The sequence below is a fragment of the Monocercomonoides exilis genome (assembly GCF_001643675.1).
Source record: "Monocercomonoides exilis strain PA203 chromosome Unknown scaffold4-2303458, whole genome shotgun sequence".
Taxonomy (NCBI): domain Eukaryota; phylum Preaxostyla; order Oxymonadida; family Polymastigidae; genus Monocercomonoides; species Monocercomonoides exilis.
In genome coordinates, this window is record NW_027150549.1 from 1,815,117 (window position 1) to 1,834,861 (window position 19,745).

The 19,745-nt window shown below is 34.7% G+C and overlaps 4 protein-coding genes across 4 annotated transcripts; 2 read left to right on the top strand and 2 right to left on the bottom strand.

Moving 5' to 3' along the window:
* The first annotated feature begins 786 nt into the window (after positions 1-786).
* Positions 787-2,566, top strand: MONOS_18546 (uncharacterized protein). The gene is made up of 3 exons (XM_067871575.1): positions 787-849; positions 909-1,399; positions 1,458-2,566. Exons 1-3 carry the CDS (start codon positions 804-806, stop codon positions 2,211-2,213), a joined length of 1,293 nt encoding a protein of 430 aa, XP_067734863.1. The 5' UTR covers positions 787-803; the 3' UTR covers positions 2,214-2,566.
* MONOS_9300 (putative Ubiquitin family) lies at positions 2,445-4,640 on the bottom strand. The gene is made up of 4 exons (XM_067879787.1): positions 4,614-4,640; positions 4,321-4,517; positions 4,211-4,246; positions 2,445-4,133 (listed from the first exon to the last, which is right to left on the bottom strand). The coding sequence occupies exons 2-4, from the start codon at positions 4,501-4,503 to the stop codon at positions 2,607-2,609; spliced, it is 1,746 nt and encodes a 581-aa protein (XP_067734864.1). The 5' UTR covers positions 4,504-4,517; positions 4,614-4,640; the 3' UTR covers positions 2,445-2,606.
* A 7,858-nt stretch (positions 4,641-12,498) lies between these two features.
* MONOS_9299 (uncharacterized protein) lies at positions 12,499-13,236 on the top strand. The gene is made up of 2 exons (XM_067879784.1): positions 12,499-12,895; positions 12,964-13,236. Exons 1-2 carry the CDS (start codon positions 12,538-12,540, stop codon positions 12,999-13,001), a joined length of 396 nt encoding a protein of 131 aa, XP_067734865.1. The 5' UTR covers positions 12,499-12,537; the 3' UTR covers positions 13,002-13,236.
* MONOS_9298 (uncharacterized protein) lies at positions 13,142-19,197 on the bottom strand (the record flags this gene model as incomplete). Its single annotated transcript, XM_067879783.1, has 2 exons — positions 13,142-16,572; positions 16,774-19,197. 2 exons carry the CDS (start codon positions 19,195-19,197, stop codon positions 13,336-13,338), a joined length of 5,661 nt encoding a protein of 1,886 aa, XP_067734866.1. The 3' UTR covers positions 13,142-13,335.
* Positions 19,198-19,745: the final 548 nt, after the last annotated feature.

The following is a 19,745-nucleotide window of genomic DNA, read 5'->3' on the forward strand; positions in this document are numbered from 1 at the left end:
AATGGAAGAAGCTCACCTGAACGTTTTTCGTAAGTTCGTGAATTTGCAGATAAATATAAATTGTCCATATAGCTTTGAATATACACCAAATCTCCATAATGAAATTGCGTATATTCCGTTTCAGCAACATCCTTTTTAACAGGAATTAATTTCCAATAACAATATTCGCGTTTATATTTGTTAATATGCATATTTAATAAATTGCTGTCAATAACGCAAATTTTCCCTTTAAAGCAAGTTAGAACATAATTAGCTGCTAATCCATTAACTTTTGTATAAAATTCAATAAAAGAATTTGATATTATAGCTTGCTGCATGGATTAAAAAGGTGAATAATAATTTTCTAATTATTTAATGGTACTAACGATCAATGAAATTCAATTAAATAAAAAAGGTCTTTTCTGTGATTATTTTTATTGTTAGTGATTTAAAAATGAAAAAATTTGAATAGATATAATTGAACGAAAATTGTTTTTTGAATTCACAAAGGAAAATGATAATCAATTAAAAATGTCATTGTAAACACAAAATTGTGATAAAAAAATAAAAAATAAAAAATATATATAAATTTATTAATCACATGTTGGATTGGTATATTATTATTTTCCAAAGTGATTATGAGCTTAAAGATGAAGTTGTTTGAATAGTTGAGTTTCATCAAAAAATAAAGAATTACAAATATCTGCTCTTGTCAAAGCAATCCAAATGTTATTTTCGTTCGAAAACGTAGAAAGCCATTTATCCAAAAAATTTTTTAATAAAAAAATAATTTATATATTATACACCATTATAGATCTGATTGAATGATTGGTAGTGAGTCAATAGAGTCAATAAGTGAAAAGCATTTCGGTATTTTTTCAGCAAAAACTCTTTATTTCAAAAAAAAATAAATTCATTCCATTTTGAAGAATTGCTTGATGAATTGAAAAGAAGTGTGATTACTGGCCAAATAGCAAAAATCAATGAATTGAGCAAAATGACAAGCAAAATGAATGAAAAAGACTTGGATTTAGTTTTCACAGAAGAGACATTCAACAAAATAGATCAAATGATTGAAGAAAAGAAAATATCAATTGAAAATATGTGTTTATTGTTGAAGCAAATGGGATATTGCAAAATATTGAAAACAAATTGGAATAACAGTTATGTCTTTTCTTCGTTGAGCTTAAGAATTGAGAGGATGATTTTTGACGAAGATAAGAAAAAAGAAGAAAAGAACGTAAATCTTCTTGTTGATCTAAGTGAATGCTATCTTTTTCTTACCAACGGATTATCAAAAGAACTATTATTGATTTGCATTCCTTGCCTTTTGAAAATTGCATTGAAGAAAGAGGAAAACGAGGAAGCTCAAAAAGAAGTGGAAATGGCTTTACTGGCTTTGAGCAATGCTGGATATCGTGTATGAGGAGTTTGCATTCCGTTTTGATATTGTTGGTTTTTTTGTTCTCTTTTTTTAGGAAGTGAGAAATAGTCTTTTCGTGGATAAAATCAAAGAGATTATCCAATATCATCAGAATCATCGCAATCTTACGCATCTTGCTTATCAATCCGCTTGGAAGTTTCTTAAAGACAGATTTTACAGCTCAAGAAAATTAATTAATGATTTAATGAACTCTCTGCATTTTATTGAAGAAGCAACGAAAGAATTGGACGAGTTATCAAAAAATATGAATTGGAAGAAAAAGGACAAGGATGAAAATGAAATGAAAGTCATATGGACAATTAGAAGGTGGTTTAGTTTGATTTATTCGTATTTTTATAGAGGTGAATTTCGTGGAAAACAGCAAACAAGAGTGATTTCGTGTATTTTGAGGATTAACAAAGCAGCAAAAGATGATTGTGATGAAATTAGCATAAATTGGTTGGATCTATTTAGAGCAATGCTTACAAATGGAACAGTAGGTGTAAGTGAGTTATGGAGATGCGGAGTGGGAAATTTCGTATTGGATGAAATCATCAAATCAACTTTGAAATTTTCTGGTTTATGCTATTGCTTACAATTCTTTCATACTCTTTCGAAGTGCATGAGGAAAATAAAAAACATTTCCGATGAAAAATCAAAAGCAATTGAAATAAAAAGAGAAATATTTGAGATGCTTGAAGAAGAAGATTACGAAGATGTAATCGTCACATTTTATGGATATTTTCCGTTTATAAGTGATTATGGAAGAGACTTTTCTGGACAAATCACAGACTTTTTAGTGAATGTGTAAAATATGTGTTATCTTTTATTTCTTGAGTTTATAATGCAACGATTAAAGAACTATAATTTTGGAAGATTGAGTGTTTTATTTATTTATTTTGTTATTTTCAATTTTGTTTTTATGTGTCTTTCTTCTTTTTTTTTTCTTTCAAAAACTTATTCATAAAGTTTTTTCTTTTGAGAGAATGCAAAATTGAATGATTTGTTCATTTGAAAACAAAAAAGAACTTCCGTTTCGATATTTCATCGACAAACAGTCAAATGTTTTGTGAGAATCTTTCTATTTATTACCACAAACACTTCATTTTCAATATTTATAAATCAAATTCTATTGACAAAAAATAAAAAAATATAATCTCTGAATTTAAAATTTATTTATAATTTGTTCTTGTAAAGTTTACAGCTAATTATCAAACAAAAAATTGATAGCGCTTTCCATGTTTTTCCCACATGCAATGTATGCCTCTGTAGCTGTAGCTGAAGCTGAGCCGGTCATTTCCACTATTTGCTCAATTTTTGCTCTGTCTTCGTCTGTCAGGTCTTGTCCAATTGCTGCATCATCAGCCAATGCTGAAGCTCTTATTGGAGAAGATGGAAGAGTTGTTTGAACAGAAGGTGCCATTTGTCCACGAAATTGTGGAGGCATATACGGAAGCATATTCTGTCTTTGTGGAGGCTGTGCTGGTGCCTCTGCATCCTGATGATGCTCTGCTGCGGACTGAGGGGCTGTGCCGCTCACAGGCTGAGCTGTCGGATGCCCAGCTGTCTGGTTGATCATCTCCACCATCTGGTTCACCCGCTCAAGCGTCCCATCTGCCGTTGTACCAGAATATCCCGTGATGATGCATATAAACTCGCGGGGATATTGCGTGATTTCCTGTGCAAGTTCTGGGTTGGTCCCAGAAAGAAGCGTGACAATCTGCGGAAGAGAAGTGGGTGCTGTCGTCAGCATCTGCCTGAGCTGCATCAGCTGCGGATGTGTGCGAAGCTGGTCGAGCATCGGGTGCTGTTCAGCTGCAGACTGAACCTGAGCTGTACGTCTTGTGGCTGCCTCGTTAGCAAGGCTTTGAAGCCGCCTTGTTTCCTGCTGAAGCCCACGGACCCTGCTGAGCAATTGGCTGACAGATGGATTTTCCTGGCTTTGTCCTTCGGTTGCTTGCGACTGATAGCGCTCTCTCATCGCATTCAGATCGTCGCTTCTCGCTTCCATTTCTCTATATATGTCATGAAGAGCTGCATCATTTCCTTCTACATCGTCTGCATCCATCGATACAGATGAACTCTCAGAAAAATCATCTCCGTCTGAAAGTTCAATGCTCATCGCGGCATCAATGCTCGCCCTCCTTCCTCTTGGAGCAGGGCCATCTGCAGGAACTCCGTCCACTCCACTCAGCAGTGCCATGTCATCCGGTATCCCGTTCATCAAGTACTCAACAGCTCCATTCACATCACCAAATGCAGCACGCAATGCTCTCCCAGCTTCATGTGGATCAAACCCCATTGCAATCAGCTCTTCCAGCTGAGCTGAATTTGCATCGCCTCCTTGGGCAGGCGCTGGTTGAGAATCGCCGGCTCCTGTAGTCGGCTTTGGTTGTTCAGGTTCTGTAGGAGGAGTAGGATTTGTACTTGTTGTGGTTGATGTGCCGAAAAAAGATGCAAGATTCCTTTTAGCAGAAGAAGAGTTTTGCTGTTGTGATTGTTGCAAAGATGTTTCAGGCTGCGAAGATGGTTGAGAAGTTGGCTGAGAAGTTGGCTGAGAGGCTGGTTGAGAGGCTGGTTGAGAGGCTGGTTGAGAAGTGGGTTGCGAAGCTGGTTGGGATGAAGGTTGAGAAGATGGTTGAGAAGGCAGTGTGTCATTCGAAGGAGGCTTTGAGGAAGATATTGGCTGTGAAGTATTTTGTGTTGCATTGCTCGCTGGTGGTGCTGCAGTCTGTAATTAAGTATATTTAGAATTATTTAGTTCAAAAAATTCAATTACCACGATTTTTGAAATTAAAAGGAGCAAACTCGCTTTACATAAAAGACAATGACACTATTGTCAATCTGAAATATGTTATATTTATCAAAAATTTTAGTCAAAATCAAAGTTATCATCTTCAGAAAAGGAGATTTCAAACAACATTGCATTCTTTTAGTGTTTTTCCATCTTGCAAAACTTTTCCAGCAAAAACAAGATTTTGACTTTGAGCTGCGAATCCATGTTTGATTTCTATTTCATGTTTGAGATCAAAAACACTTGCACTTTCATCAATTTCAATCTGATAAATTTTTGATGACAAAGTCTTCAATTTGATAAGCATGTGTTTTCGTTCAACTAATTTTCGCACCAGATATGTTGAAAATGCGTATTTCAAATTGAAATTCGAAAAACGAAATGAAAATTCATATAAACCCAGATAATTGAGCATACATTTTGATCAAAAGATCCATATCCCATTCACAATCTATTATTAATCGTTTTGTTTCGAAATTTTATACACCAAAAATTATTCAAAGTCGAAAAACTTTCAAACGAAATCGAAAATTATTATTCAAAGTCAGAAAACTTTCATTCAAAGTCGAAAACTTTCATTCAAAGTCGAAAAAGTTTCAATCAAAGTCGAAAAATTTCATTCAAAGTCGAAAAAGTTTCAAACGAAATCGAAAAACTTTCAACCGAAATCGAAACCAAGACAAAAAAATGAACGATTAATATTGAAAATTCAATTGAAGTGGATCTTTGTTCTTTTGTTTTTGTGAATATTATCAGCAATGTGTGTGTTGTTGATTTCTGCAAAATATGAGGATTAAGAATCAAAATAAACTCTTTAATAAGCTCGAGACAAAATTTATTCAACATTTGTTTCCTTCCATATTAAATGAATATTTTGATATGAAAAACTCGAATTATGAAATCAAATTTTGAGTTCATCATTCTTCATAAATTGTGAAAATATAAGAATAAAAATTTTTTTCTAATCTTTTGAAAAGCAATGCATTTCAATCGAAATATTATAAAAATATATCATTATATCTCTCATAATTTAAAATTTTTGTAATTGGACAAAAGAAGGCAAAGAAAAACATCGGAAAAAAGATGAAAAATCATAAAAACAACAAATATCATCGATTTTTTAACAATCACAATGTTTTTTGACTTTTATTAATTTTTGTCAACTCTTTGAAATTTTGAAAAATTTCGAACTTTCGACTTTGCTTGAAAGTTTTTCGATTTCGGTTGAAAGTTTTTCGATTTCGTTTGAAACTTTTTCGACTTTGAATGAAATTTTTCGACTTTGAATGAAAGTTTTCGACTTTGAATGAAAGTTTTCTGACTTTGAATAATAATTTTCGATTTCGTTTGAAAGTTTTTCGACTTTGGTTGAAAGTTTTTCGACTTTGAATAATTTTTGGTGTATATCTTCTCAAAAGACTGAAACAGATTGCTGTTTTTCAATTCCACAGGTACAGTAGTTTCCTAGGCTTTAAGAAGCTTTTCTGGAGAAAAGACATTTTTTTATCCAATGAGTGAAGATATTGAAAAGGCTTTTAATTTTCAATTTCTCACATAACCTTCTCTATCTACCCACTTCACATCTTTACAAGGCATCTTGCTATTTTGGAAGAATTAGTTATTTTGAAGTTGAAATATCACTTAAGGCATACTTCAATCATTGTCTTTCCAAATAAATTCTTCGTTTTTTGATCTAATTAAAAGTGATTTCTCAATATTTTTCATATATTCGTATCACAATTTGCTCTAAAACTGAGCATAAATGCATAAACTTTGAAATTCTTTTCACTGAAGCGTGCAATCAACTTTTCTAAATTGTACCACAGTTGAGTTGGATATATTGCTTATTAAAATCACAATAATTTATTGCTTTTTTTTTTCGGTTTTCACCAATATTAGAAGCTGTTTCAACAAACATAAAGAAAGATATCATGCAAGCACACTTTTCAATCGAAAAGATCAGAGCATCTCTAGTTTGACGAAATTTTCACATAACAAACTGAAATCATGCATGTTAACCATTTCCCCTGTTAGTTATTTTCTTCTCAAATGTTATTTGTTATTGTCTCGCTTTGTTGATTCCCTTCCATCAGCGTGATTGCCAAGCTAATCTGCACCTCACACATCTCAAACGCCTTCATTACGGTTTTGTATGGAATTGTTGTATTTGCTCCACGCAACTCAAAATTATCATTTCCATTCACCGAAACATAAATCGTCTTGTCTTTCAGTCAATCCTTTTTTGATGTCTGATCATATTTACAGGCACCTGCATTCGAATAATTATATCCATAACATACTCTCTGGTCATCTGTGTTTGTGGTGTAACATTCATGAAATGGATTTCCTGACTCTGAATACAGATTGTATATATCGACATATTCTTCATCATGCCCACGAGGATAAGTTGCATCCCTGCAACTGCATTTATGAAAAAATAAGAAGAAGCAGTAGTGTATTATCAGGTGATGTTGTTCGATTTGGATAAAGACACAACCCTCCTCCCTCTCTTAATGCTGAACATGAGATAAATTTATTGCTCCTTATTTTGAATTGTGTGGCAGGAACAGTTTTACAAAACATGCCTCCACCTCCGTTGTTGGGCAATGAACATGAAGTGAAACTGCAGCCAAACACACATGCACTCTCTCCTCCTCCACTTTCTGTTCCAATGCGATCAGCTCCTGAAACCTGAAAATTATCAAGATAAAGCCCTCCTCCGCGATTATTTGCTTCACAATTCTGGAATTCGCATTTACTGTTTTGAAAATGTATTGGATTTAATTTGTAAAGTCATCTTCCAGAAATATTTTTTTGTGTCATGCATGAATTTCAAAAGCTATCTCTTTATCAGCAAATACAATTTAAAGTTTCTAATTCCTGCATCATAAGCAATGCACTTAGCAACCATAAAACAATGAAATTGAGAACAAGAGATGATTCAAGATCATTGATAAATATTAAACCTCCGTTTATCCAACTTTTGCATATTTTTTATAAGTACAGTCACTCACTATTCATGTTAATTGTTAAATGTTGGTAACAATAATTCTTAAATTATAATGGTTGTTTCAGTTGAAACAATTTGTCTATCTTTTTATTGGAAATGCCTTTCGTTATTTCAACTTTTAGAACATCTTCGTTTGAAACAGTTTTAACAGGATTTATTCCAAAAATAGACATGCACTTCATTTCATCCGTCTTATCTTGAAACACTTCAAAAACAAAAGTTTCATTAATTCGTTCCTTCTTCGACGCTTGCAAAATGAGAAAAGTTAAAATGCCTTCAAACGTCCGAATTGCAAAGGCACTCAACTGCACACCGAGCCCTGTCTTCCAGATTCGAACAGGATATATGAGGAAAAAGGTTATTGAGAAAAAGAACATGTTGATGTCTCGAAAGCAAGAAAAACGAGTCATGGAAATACTGAAAAATTTGAGAGATAAAAGAATGCAAATCACACCGAAAACGCTTAGAGCCGTTGTTGCAAAAGTTTGTCATCAATCGCCTTCTCATAATTTTCATTCTTCATTCATAAAAAGGCATAGCGAGGAATTGATGGTCGTCTCTTCAAGCGTGAGAGACGAAAAAAGAATAAAAATATCGGAACAAAACATAATCACTTGGAAAAATCATTTTGTTCAATATGTGTGTGGAAAATATTCATCCATGATCTTCTGTGCTGATGAATCAGGTTATCATGCTTATGAAATACAAGAAAGGTGAACTCAATCGTGGGAACATATGAAAATCGTGAAATTGATCGCATACTTGTGGACAGAGGAGAAAAAAGGATTTCATTGCTCCATTGCATTTCGCTTGATGGAACTTTTGTTCCTCCTTGTTTTCTGGTGCAAAAACCATTCAACATAAGATCCCTTCATTCTCTGGGCTATTAAACCGGAATTCATGGTTGTGTGGAAATCGGAAATTCGTCTTATTTCACAAAGGAGTTGTTCGAAAACTGGATTGAGAAAGTTTTCATTCATCATGTCAACATAAAAAGAATGATTTTGCCAAAAAAACACGCACAAACAGTGTTGATGCTTGATGGTTGCAGAATCCACCAATCGGATAATATATTGACTCGTCTTGCTAATGAAAATATATTGCTTTTGGTTTTCACCTCCGAATACAACACATTTGCTGCAGTCATTGAATTTATCAATTTTCTCTCTTTGGAAGCTTCAAATTCAGCAGGTTTGGTCGGGTTCAACACACGACAGTGTAGAACAACTTTTGTGGGTTGGAATGAACGCAATATTGCAAGTTTCTTCATCGATAAACATTTTTTCTGCTTTCAAAGAAAGGGGACTTGTGAATGATTTTCACAAGACTCCTTCAACAGCGCAGATCTTCGAAGAAAGCTTCCAAAAAGTGATCGAAATTGTGAAATTGGACAACAGATCATTGCCCCTTTCATGTACAAGAAAAACTTGACAAACAAAGGGAGGTGAATGGGGAATAATGAACATCGACAGAATGCCAGTTTATTTTGAACTTCCGTAACAGATTTCACTTTGTGAACAATTGAAATGTTTTGGAGTCTTTTTCATTCGTATTTAATCGCGCATTTCAAAAAAACATGACATTATAATCAAAATACTCATCAAGAGTTTGATTTTTTTAAATTTTGTATTTCAAAAAGAATTATCAATTGACAAGAACAGTGAATATCTGTAATTGTTTGAAATAAATTATGTTAATTCATTGTTTTCAATTCTTTCTGCTTCAACACTTCTCTTTTTTTTTTATTGTTCATAAAACGAAGATTTAATTCAAAATCATTCTGTTTTCCATCATTCATTTCTTTCGAACAATTATTTCCTTTAGGATTTTTCAAATAAACTGCCAAATTGAGAAAGGTGTGTTCAAGATCAAACGAATCGAAACTCATCTTGCTCAACATCTTTATGCAATGAATTAGCAAATTACAAAATGAAAAAGAAAAGAAAAGAAAAGAAAGTGATTTTTATCTTTATGGATAAAGATGAAAAATTGTTTAATTTATTTATGCTTATATTCACCCGAAAAGAAACAGGTAAAACGATAACAAAAAATTTACAAAAGTATGAAGGAAACTTTTTTGTCCAATGGTTTTGCAACTAAACCTGTGTGACGTGATGAAGATTTTGTCTTCACGTCTATCCGTTTTGATTTTTCACGTCAGTGGTTTTTTTCTTTTCTTTTTTTTTTTTTTTTTTTTTGTTGATTTAACATTCTGGAAAAAATTTTTTTCCATTCGCAATTGTTCTTTTTCAATTTTAAATAAATATTCACATAACTGGCTAAAAAAATCGTTTTCGTTACTATCCCTTAATTATATTATAAATTTTTAATATGAATGAATTATGCTGAAGAAAGAAACATAAGGAATATACTGCCCAACGATCTTCATTTTGTGTACGCATGCTTATTCATGTTTATGCACATAAGTTCTATTTAGCTTTACAGAATGTATTTATGTTTGTGGTATGTTTTTTCTTTTTGAAATTTTTTTCTTTAAAATTAAACTTCATGTGATATTTCTGATGCACTTCACATTAATCTTTTTGTGTCGGATTGAGGATTTGAAGCAGACACATTATTCCTCTTTTTATAATTTTTTTTTGAGATTTTTTTTAAGATTCGAATTTGTAATATATATTTTACCATGGAATTCTCTTTTTCATCTTCTCCTCCACCTTTGTTATATCATTCTTCATCTCGGTGGCTTCCTCATCATTTTTTGCACGGCAAACACTTCCACAAAACACGCTCTTCATGAAATGGATATGCGAAACAAATTGGAACTGAATTCCAGCAAGAAACACATGAAAAACTGACTTCGTTTGATTAGAACAGTCATCGCTTTGAATAATGTGAATGGGATGATTCAAATGGAGGATCAAGTGATGGAACAGCGCTTTATGTTAACAGACCAAATGCAAATCTCTCAATCAATTCTTCTTCATTTCATTCATCAATATCTTCTTCACTAGATCCATCTGTCTCTTCTGCTCTCTTTCAACATACTCAGGGCTCCCTCACAGTCTCTGCCCTTGCCATCTCCCACAACTCCACAAATGCAATCACCCCCATCCTCTTCCACCTCTCCGAAAACTCCCCTTCCCTCTTCCTCAGCACGACCACTATCACCAGCATCGACTCAGCTCCACAACACCAACAGAGTGCCACAAATAGCTGGTGCATGTTATTCGCCTCATCTATTTCTGCCTGAATGCTTTTTTTTAAAAGCTCAAACAAAGCTAGGCGCGGTGTGAGCGAAGAAGAATTTTAGAATTAGAAAGAGAGAAAAATTAAACCTCAGCTATTGGATAGAGTGGATGAACATGAAAGGAAAACCATTATGAAACCTATTTCAAGTTGATCAAGGAGAAGAGCTTTCTGCGGGGATGATGGGAAAAAGAATGATACAAATGATATTTATAAAGAAAGAAGAAGAGAATTGAAATAAGGAGAAAAGATACAAAAGAAGATGAATGAATAAGCTAAATAGCTGTTTCATTTCGCAAGGTTTCTATGATTTTCAGGTTAATGAAAGCAGCGAAATATAATGTGTTAATTTTTTTTCATTTTCAAGATGAATTACAAAGTATTATTTAATTAAAATAATATAAATCAAAAGGCTTTCAAAATATCTTCTGTATATTCCTCGAATTTGATGTGAGATATTGAAAAAAAATTTTAAAATTTTGATGTGCATTTGCTTTTAATTATGAAAAAATTAACTTAACAATGAATCCACTTTCATAACTTCCAAGAAAAATCATGAAACAAAAAATATTACATTCATTCGAACAATGATTCGTCCCTTCCTTTTCATTGCGCAATGAAAAAAAGAATCTAGCAAAGTTATAAAAGTCTTTTGTGATTATCTTCATTCAATCCAAAAATCAAATCAAAAATTTCTGATCATCTTTCAATTCTTCCAGCTGTTAATAACTCGTCCATTTCGCAATCGTTATTCTCGACACAATTTGTTTCATGTTTATGACATCCTAAAAACTTTTTTCTATCATCTCGTTTTTGAAGAACAATTTTTCAGTCGTAATGTTCAGTTGGCGTTTTTGAAAAATTGATCCCAATTTTTCAAGAGATAAAGATGAAGAAAGCTAACGATCCAAATTGATTGAAGATATTGATATACGCTTATCAACGTTGTCGGGAAAGAAAGATGAATGAAAAAAAAACAAAAATAACATTTTTTGAAGAGGAATTTGTCGAAGCCGAATCTTCAATATATTTGTAAGTTAAAACAATGAGAAGAAAATTTTATGATGACTGGCTTTGGTCATTTCTGTGAACTTTGTTTTCCTGTTAATAAAAAAATTGTTCAATAAAAATTTTCTTTTGAAACAAACAAACCATTTTCCGATGTTATTTCAATCTGGATGAATTGTTAAATTTTTTTGAAATCAAGTTTTCTTTGTGTGTTCTTGCTGCACGTGTTCAATTTTGATTTGTTCCATAATTATTTGATTAAAGTGTTAAAAAAACTTCATCGCACGATTCTATTTCACCTTCAGCAAAGCAAAATGCAACTTTTTCACCAATTAGTATTTATTTCTATTTTTTGTTTAACATTGAAATGCAGACTTGTCCTGACCGTCATGACCGTCACTGACGATCTTTAATTCCTTTTTTACCTATCCGTCAGTATCCCATTGCAAAATTTTTTTGATGCAAAGCGAGAGAAAAATGTTTTTTGATATTCTTTTTTAAATAATAATTCATAAAAATTAATAAAAATAAATTATTTGATTTTTTTGAGTTTCAGCGAATAATTTTTTAAAAAAAATATTTGTGACGTGAATATTTCAGATGAGTCCGTCAGAATTGAAATTTCTCACGTCAATGGTCATTACGTCACACAGGTTTATTTGCAAATGTCCAAAATGTAAAAAAGACATTTTTTCTTAGAAAAATAATGATCCAGATGAAGTCCCTTTCAAAATAAATTCCAATTATTCAAATATCAAATCAATGGAAATGTAACTCTAAAATATATAAAAACAATTCATTATATAAAGGCATGTTCCATTTCACTAACTGTTAAATATTTCCTGAAAATCATTATCAATTGTGATTTGTGGAAATTATTTTGAATTTTCTTTTTCACTTCAAACATATTCGTGAATAAATAAAAATTAGCAATTTTTCAGTATGTTGAAGGTCGTTTTATCCATTTTTTGAATAAAAAAATTTCGTTGATTGCTTTTTTAAAAAAGGGAAAACTCGGTAAAACTTTGAATCAAATAAAAAAATATGTTTCAAATTTGATCGAATGTAAATCCGCAAACCGGCAATATTCATTGATTTGAGATATATTTTGTTAAGATGTTCTCATTAGTTATTGCATTAATTGCAGCTGTTTCATCTTCTTCAATTTTTGAAAGTGTTGACGAATATTTTGAGGAGCCAGCTCCAGTTGATCTTCCAATTGATGTTGATTTCTCAGAATGGGAGGTTGTAGAAGAAGAAGCTGAAGAAGGAACCGTTGAAGCCGAAGAATATTTTGCAATGGAGGGTGATGAAGATGATGAAGATGAGGAAATCGATTGGGATTCATTTGAAGCAATTCAATGGTGCTCCATCTGCCAAGAAGTTGCCCAATTTGCAGAGGAACTTGTTGCCAACCATGGATCCAGCGCACTCAAAAACCTTATTCTTACAAAATTGTGCTCAAAATACACTGGTGTGAAGAATGAAATTTGCGAAGCTGCCACAAACAAAGTCATTGATTTCGCTGTTGATCTTGTTAAGAAATATGTTACCCCAGACAAGATTTGCAAGACCGTTAAGCTTTGCTAAACATATCTTATTTTTCTGTGAAGCATACATAATTTATTTGCTCAAAGGTTGGACACGAGCTTCATCGATTTTTGTTGTTTTTTATTTTTAAATTATTATCTTACATTTTCATTTCGGCTCCAAACCGAGATAATTGGAGGATAGAGTCTATTATTTCATTTTTTGGATCTCTTATTTTTTAAAAGAGTTAAGTTAAATAAAAATATTTAATGAAATATGAAATTCGGATAACATCTAAAAATCAACACGAAATATAAATGAAATAGAAATTAGACGGTTAAATAATTGAATTTAAAAAAATGAATATGTTTCTAAACTGTCCAATTAATAATAATTATCACCATTAACACTTGCTTCCATAACTAACTTCTGCCTCAGATAGTGATCTGGTTCTTTCTTAAGGTTGGGATGTCTTTTTCTTTTCTTGCATTTATAAGTTATGAAAATAACGACTACCACAATGAGGATGCTTCCAATGCAGCTTCCTGCAATTATTAAAATTGTTGGCAAAGAAATCTCAGGCTTTCGTGCATTTGGGTCTTCTGGGAAGTTGAGTTGATTTCTGAGCAGCACAGAGTCAGTGAAGCGTTCAGAGCCGTCGTAGTCATGATAGACAAGCCTAACGCTCACATTGTGCCAAGCGCTCGCGCCATCCACAATCGCAGAGCTGAGTATAAACAATGCCATGCTGTCGTTTGTGTGCCTGGACAGATTGTGCCTCTCCATCAGCTCGTGCTCGCTGGCATTTCCCACATTCACTTCAGCTTGCACATCACACGGCTCAATTGCAATACCTTCCACACTAACTTCAAATTGCGTGTTTTTGCTAATGTAGCGACGAGACGCGTTGGTCAGCTGCGGAATAAAGAACAGCGACTTCTTTTCAGAAAGTGCAGGGGACGGAATCACTTTGCATCCAACAGAATCAGAAAGATAGGCTTTTTGAAATCCCTTCAAACTTTCCCCATTCCTGTCTGCTTCTGTTGCATCAACAGCCAGCCAAAGCGAGCTGCTCATTTCCTTTCCGTCCGATCCATCCTTCAAACTATTAATCCGCAATTCTCCTCCTCCTTTGCACAAGATGTTCTTTCTCGATTCTTTGAATGCTGTTGTCAGCTGGGTTTTCTTCACATTGCCTCTGAACTGCATCTCATTCAGAGTGACTGCTCCTCCGTCAATTGTCAAAGCACCATTCTCGCATTGCTCAAAGGTTACAGATGTCATCTGCGTTGAGCATCCGTACAGCCACACAGCGCTGCTTCCCCACAGACACACATTGGTCGGCTGCTCGTTCGTCGCCTCTTTTGTCTCAACGATGTGAATAATATGAGCACTTTCAATCAAAAGTTGACAGTGCGTTATGTGTGCAACAGATCCAGGCACATTAAGCAGTTCATTTGTTATGTTTGAAACAGTCACGTTGTTCATTCTTATCTGCATAAATCTGGTAATTGCCTTGATAAATGCTGGCCCGCGATCAGTTCTTGTGAGATTTGACATATTCACATTTGAAAGAGTGAGGAGTGCCTCGGATTTATTTGATGCTGACACTGACGAAAATGAAGAAAAAGTGTCTTTTGCTTCATCTGCATCATATGAAGGTGAAGACAATGACTGAAATGCAGATTGTGATTGGATTGAAGAGAACATTTCATCATCAGGCAAATCCATTCTTTCCACACAAATATCGATAAAAGCGCAATTCGTAAGTTCACACAACTTTCCACTCGAAAAGTTTTGTATTGTCCATCCTTTGCATCCCTCTTTCACAACAAATCCTGCGTTGTCCTGAATATTCAACCCACTCACTTTGCACTCTTTCACTTCCACAGTTCCACAGTCACCTTCTGTCGATACAAGTGCCATGTTGATTATTTTTGAGCTAGTGGCTGTCCAGCTGCAACGAGAAAAGCGTAGATTACCTTCACGCAAACAAATAATGCTCGAGTATCGCGTTTGTGCCTGTGGTTGAATTGCAAAATCAATGCGATCAAAAAAGACAAGTCCTTCCTGAGTCGCTGCATTCACTTTTGAGTGTGCTGATGTTGAAGCAGACATTGAAGGAGAAGACAATGCATCGTTAGTCTGACTGCCAACAGAAATGGGATAACTCTGACAGACAATAATGGCTCTGTCAGAAGTGGTGAATGTTGCTAAAAGAGGAATGGAAATTGACAGATGATCTGTTTGTGAAAATGCAGCGGAAGGCAAAACGTGGATATGATGCAAATGCTGCTGTCCTTTGAGCTCAATTGAGCTCTCCAATAAAAGTGAAAGAGGAGCTGCTGATGCATAAGACGCAGCTTGTGCATTAACCGACTGAATGAGCTGAGAGTTTCTTTCATCTCCATGAAGGCTCTGCTTTCCATTCATCCCATTCTTTCCACTGTTATTCGTTTCTTTGCCAGTTTCTTCGCTTTGTTGTATCATCAAAAAATGCCACAAACACTCTTCAACAGTCTTGCACGGCACTTGCTCAGTTCCACAGGAAATGCTGTCAATCCCATTGGCTGCCACGTGAATCGAGTCTGACTGGTAGCTTAGCCACACCATCGAGATAAGATCACTGACATCAGACGGAGTGGGATTCGGAAATACGGAAAGATCAACATACACAAAAGAGTTAGAGGGAGAAGAGACAGTAACTTTTGAAAAGATGGCAGAGGACGCTGCTGTCATGTAAGATGAAAAATAAGACGGTGAATTCATTCTCGTTGGAGATCCATGAGAATAAAAAGTGGGTGGCTGACATGAAGATAAATAACTATCAGCTTTCCTTGTAGTGATTGAATTCTGCATCCCGTCATTTGCTCCAAAATGATCATAATCATAAGTCAAATTCCAATCAGTTTTGTTCCAATTTTTCGGAAATTTTGGGAATAAGAAAAATGCATCCTTTCCGTGCTGTGCTTTGTTCGACTTGAATGTCAGGTTGGTGAATGTGAATGAAGGACTGTCAGTTGTGCAATGCACATAGAATACTCCACCTTTCCCGCTCTCGTCCAGAGTGGAAGTTGCAGGAGATTGAAAATAATCTTTGTCATTTGAGTTGCTGCTTTCTCTGTGTGTTTCTTCTTCATTACTCATTGACACCGCCATTGTCATTGCGGAACACGCCCTGAAAGTGGAATGCTCAATAATAAAAGGGAGAGTTGATGTCGGAGACACAAAGAAAACTCCACCTTGCTTCGAATCAGCAGCAGTGCAGTTTGCGAAAGAGCTGTATCGAATAGTCAGCGCAGCTGGTGTTACAACATGTTCTTTGTCATCGTTGCGATGGTGTTGGTTGTGTGTTCTTAAATGTTGTGTATTTGAAGATGATTCCGCGTTCATGTCAAGCTCAGAAGGTCTGTTGCGTTCTGTTTTATTTATCGATTTGGCATTCTCATTTTGAACTTGCTTCACTTTTACTTTGGAAAAGTTGTTTTGGAAATTCTCATTCTTCTTTTCGGGTTGAGGAACGGGAGTGGAGTTGAAAGAAGAGAAGAAGCAAGGTCCATTATGAAGTCGGGAGATGTTTCCAATTGTGCTGTTTGTGATGATAACAGATGGGTTTAAAGACTAAATGGAAATAAATGGTTTTAGAATAGCAAAAACAACAAAAGATGATAATGAAAAAATGTTTAAAAAAAAATAAACAGAAGAAAGAAAGAGAAAATCCAAAAACAAAAGAAAGAAAATAAACTTTTAAGATTTATGAAAAATTAAAAATTCTTATTTTCTATTTCAATTCGTTTATGGCAAAAACATAGTCTGACAAACATTTTCGACAATATAAATAACAGGCACATCATCCATTGTGCAGCCGTCCAACGAAAATCTGCTCAAAGTCAATAAACCTCCTTTGACTACAAACAAAGGAACAGAAAACGCACTTATTCCGAAAGGGCCAGCTGTCTTGTCTTCGTTTATGACCAGCTTCACATCTGATAAATTGCACGATCCTTTGCCTTCCAATACAACAAGAGTTGTCTCAGCAAGCTGCGCATTTTGAGAGCTGTGAGAAATACGCATACGCTCCACTAAAAGAGACCCAGCGGCAAGCTTAAAAAGATAATTATTTACTGAAAAATCGTTTTTGACTGGGTTTGGAGATGACAAATGCTTCGTAGAAGGATTGCTGCTATAAAAAGAGGATAAATCTTCGCTATTTGTTGGTGCAGACGAGAATGATGCAACAGAAGTATCAACAATGATAGTCGATGGCTGCAACAAAGCGGGATGTGTTTGAATCACAACGTTCATGCTGTTAATATCCAGTTTGCAAGTATGAATGGATTTATCTTTAATTCCAACAATAGACGGAGGAAAGTCATTTAAAGAGGCAGTGTCGTGCGATGAAGAAGAGGTAAGGGATGAATACGAAGACATAGGAAGAAGAGAAAGTGTGTAGTGAAGTGTTTTGCAAGGATGAGGCTCTGAGGACGATGCCTCAGAAAACGTGAGAAGGTTTCTGTGATTATGATTTTGTTCCATGTTTCGAACCGATGAATGAAATTGTGAGAGAATTGATGTTTTCCTTAAGTATGACAGTTGTCTCAAATTGTCTCTTATCCCTTTTCTAAGTTCAACTGAAGATTCTGTGGTGCGAAGCTCTTCGCCACAGGAATAATCATCGATTCCATTAGCAGATTCAACAACATAAGGCGAAAATCGGACTTGGAGCCAATAGTCGATCACTTTATTGGACTCGGCTCCTCCAGAAAAAGATCTGTGCAGAACATGTGAGTTTGAAGAAGAAGAAGAAGAAGAAGAAGAATTGGTTGAATACATACAAGAACTATCAGTTGAATCATCCGATGTGCTCTTAATCACAATGCACGATTCGAAGTAATTAGGCGAAGGAAGAACAGGAGGAGACACTTTCATCTTATTTGCAGGGTCATAAAAAGTTACATCTGTTGCTCTCATAGAAGCGCTTGATTCAACCAGTTGGTTAAATTTCCATTGGCAAAATGAGAATATTATGGATCTCTTCCCTTCGTCTTCAGGAGAAGATATTGCATTGCGAGAAGCTGATAAGCGATTGCCAGAAGCATTTGAAGAAGATCTTAAAGAACTAAATAGATTAGCATTTTTATGAGTTGCACGGTTCTTCGAATTTGATGATGAGCTTTTGCCAATTTGAACAGCAACGGAGCCAGACTCTTTGTCTTTGCAATGAAAATATGCTGTCTCCTTAACTTGAATTGTACTCTCACAAGAAATAATACACATCGCTCCTCCACCTCTTGCTGGTAGTTCAGGATCAGATTCAGCATCCAAAATCTGCATCGAAGACGGACAAGAAAATAAACAAGAACAACTGCTAAATGAAGATGAAGAAATAGTCACAACCCCACCTTCATTTATTAAAAGAGCACCTCCACAAAAAAGCGATTGAGATGACGAGCATATATTCGATGGATGTTTTTGTGCTGATAATGCTGAGGGAACAACAGAGCAATCAACAAAAACGCAGTTTCTGATGGATATGTTTTGCACAGAATCCAAATGAATTGCTCCTCCACCGCATCTTTGTGGATTTTGCGCATTGAAATGATTGGAAAGTGAATGAGCTGATAAGAAATGGTCTGAAGCACTATTAGAGTTGATTTTTTCTTCAGAAATCTCGAGTTTATTCGAATATTTCTTTGAGTTCAATATTTTATCTCTTGAAAATGTATTGGAGCGAGTCAATATCCTGCAACCTATCCAAACACATCCATCAGCCGTAAACCGTTCAGCTCCTTCGACAAACACAGCTCCGCCTCCACAAGATTCATTTCCATCTCCGTCACCCAAGCAGAAGCACTCCTCAAAGAGGCATCCGGATAACGAAACTGTGCAAGTGCTATTTCCAGAAACATATAATGCTCCACCTTTTGTTATTGCATTTTCTGAACCATCAAGCACAATTGCATCTTGATCAGTGTATTTTGAAATTCTTGTGCTCTCTCCGCAATGAAAAAATACATCATCCGTGAAATAAACGCTGCTGCTTTTTGTTTGTCGCTCCCAGAAAAGTTCTTTACGACTGCATCTGATGAAGCTATTGTTGAAAGAGTTGAATGATCCTTCGCAAGTCAGCCCTGCAACAATTCCAGAAGTAAATACATCTTCAGCAAAAGAAAAGGTTGATGATAATAAACACGTATTTTGATGCTCTTGATCCTCACTTGCAATATGTCTTTGATGCGACTCCATTTCGCGCCTTTGGGAAATATTATAAAAAGCACAATCACTTATCTTAAGAGGTTCAATAGATCCAAATCCAATAAATGGATGGTTATCATAAATAAGTAAATTGCGAAAAGAAGAAGTTGAAACGCAAAAGCTTGAACTCTTAAAGTTCCCAATAGAATTGGAAAGCTTTGAAGTTGTATGCAAACAAAAATCAGAAACATTAAAAATACTTAGCGAACTAAAAAGTGTATCAAAAACAGGAAAGTGTGATTGAGACTGTACAATATAACAAGAATCAAATGAAAAAGAAGATAAGAAAGTAATAGTCGCAAAGAAAAATGAACTCTTATGAAAAAAGATTAATGAATTGCCATGAAAAGAAGAATTACTCAAGTAAATCATTGAATTTGACTTAAAACAACACTGTTGATAAATAGAAGAGGTATGAGAAACTAAATTTTCTTTGGATAAAGATGCAAGAAACATTGTTGGAAAAACGTTAATACCAATAATAGAATCCGTTGTGCAAGTATCATTCCGGTTGTTAACATAAGACAATCCATTGCTCA

Excerpts from the sequence above, each read along its gene's own strand:
- MONOS_18546 (XM_067871575.1), top strand. The coding sequence starts at position 804 with ATGATTGGTAGTGAGTCAATAGAGTCAATAAGTGAAAAGCATTTCG. Across the intron at positions 850-908 it reads AATAAGTGAAAAGCATTTCG|AATTGCTTGATGAATTGAAA; the intron begins GTATTTTTTCAG and ends TCCATTTTGAAG. Across the intron at positions 1,400-1,457 it reads TGAGCAATGCTGGATATCGT|GAAGTGAGAAATAGTCTTTT; the intron begins GTATGAGGAGTT and ends CTCTTTTTTTAG.
- MONOS_9300 (XM_067879787.1), bottom strand. The coding sequence starts at position 4,503 with ATGCTTATCAAATTGAAGACTTTGTCATCAAAAATTTATCAGATTGAA. Across the intron at positions 4,247-4,320 it reads CACTAAAAGAATGCAATGTT|ATTGACAATAGTGTCATTGT; the intron begins GTTTGAAATCTC and ends AACATATTTCAG. Across the intron at positions 4,134-4,210 it reads TTGTCTTTTATGTAAAGCGA|ACTGCAGCACCACCAGCGAG; the intron begins GTTTGCTCCTTT and ends ACTTAATTACAG.
- MONOS_9299 (XM_067879784.1), top strand. The coding sequence starts at position 12,538 with ATGTTCTCATTAGTTATTGCATTAATTGCAGCTGTTTCATCTTCTTCA. Across the intron at positions 12,896-12,963 it reads ATTGTGCTCAAAATACACTG|AAATATGTTACCCCAGACAA; the intron begins GTGTGAAGAATG and ends GATCTTGTTAAG.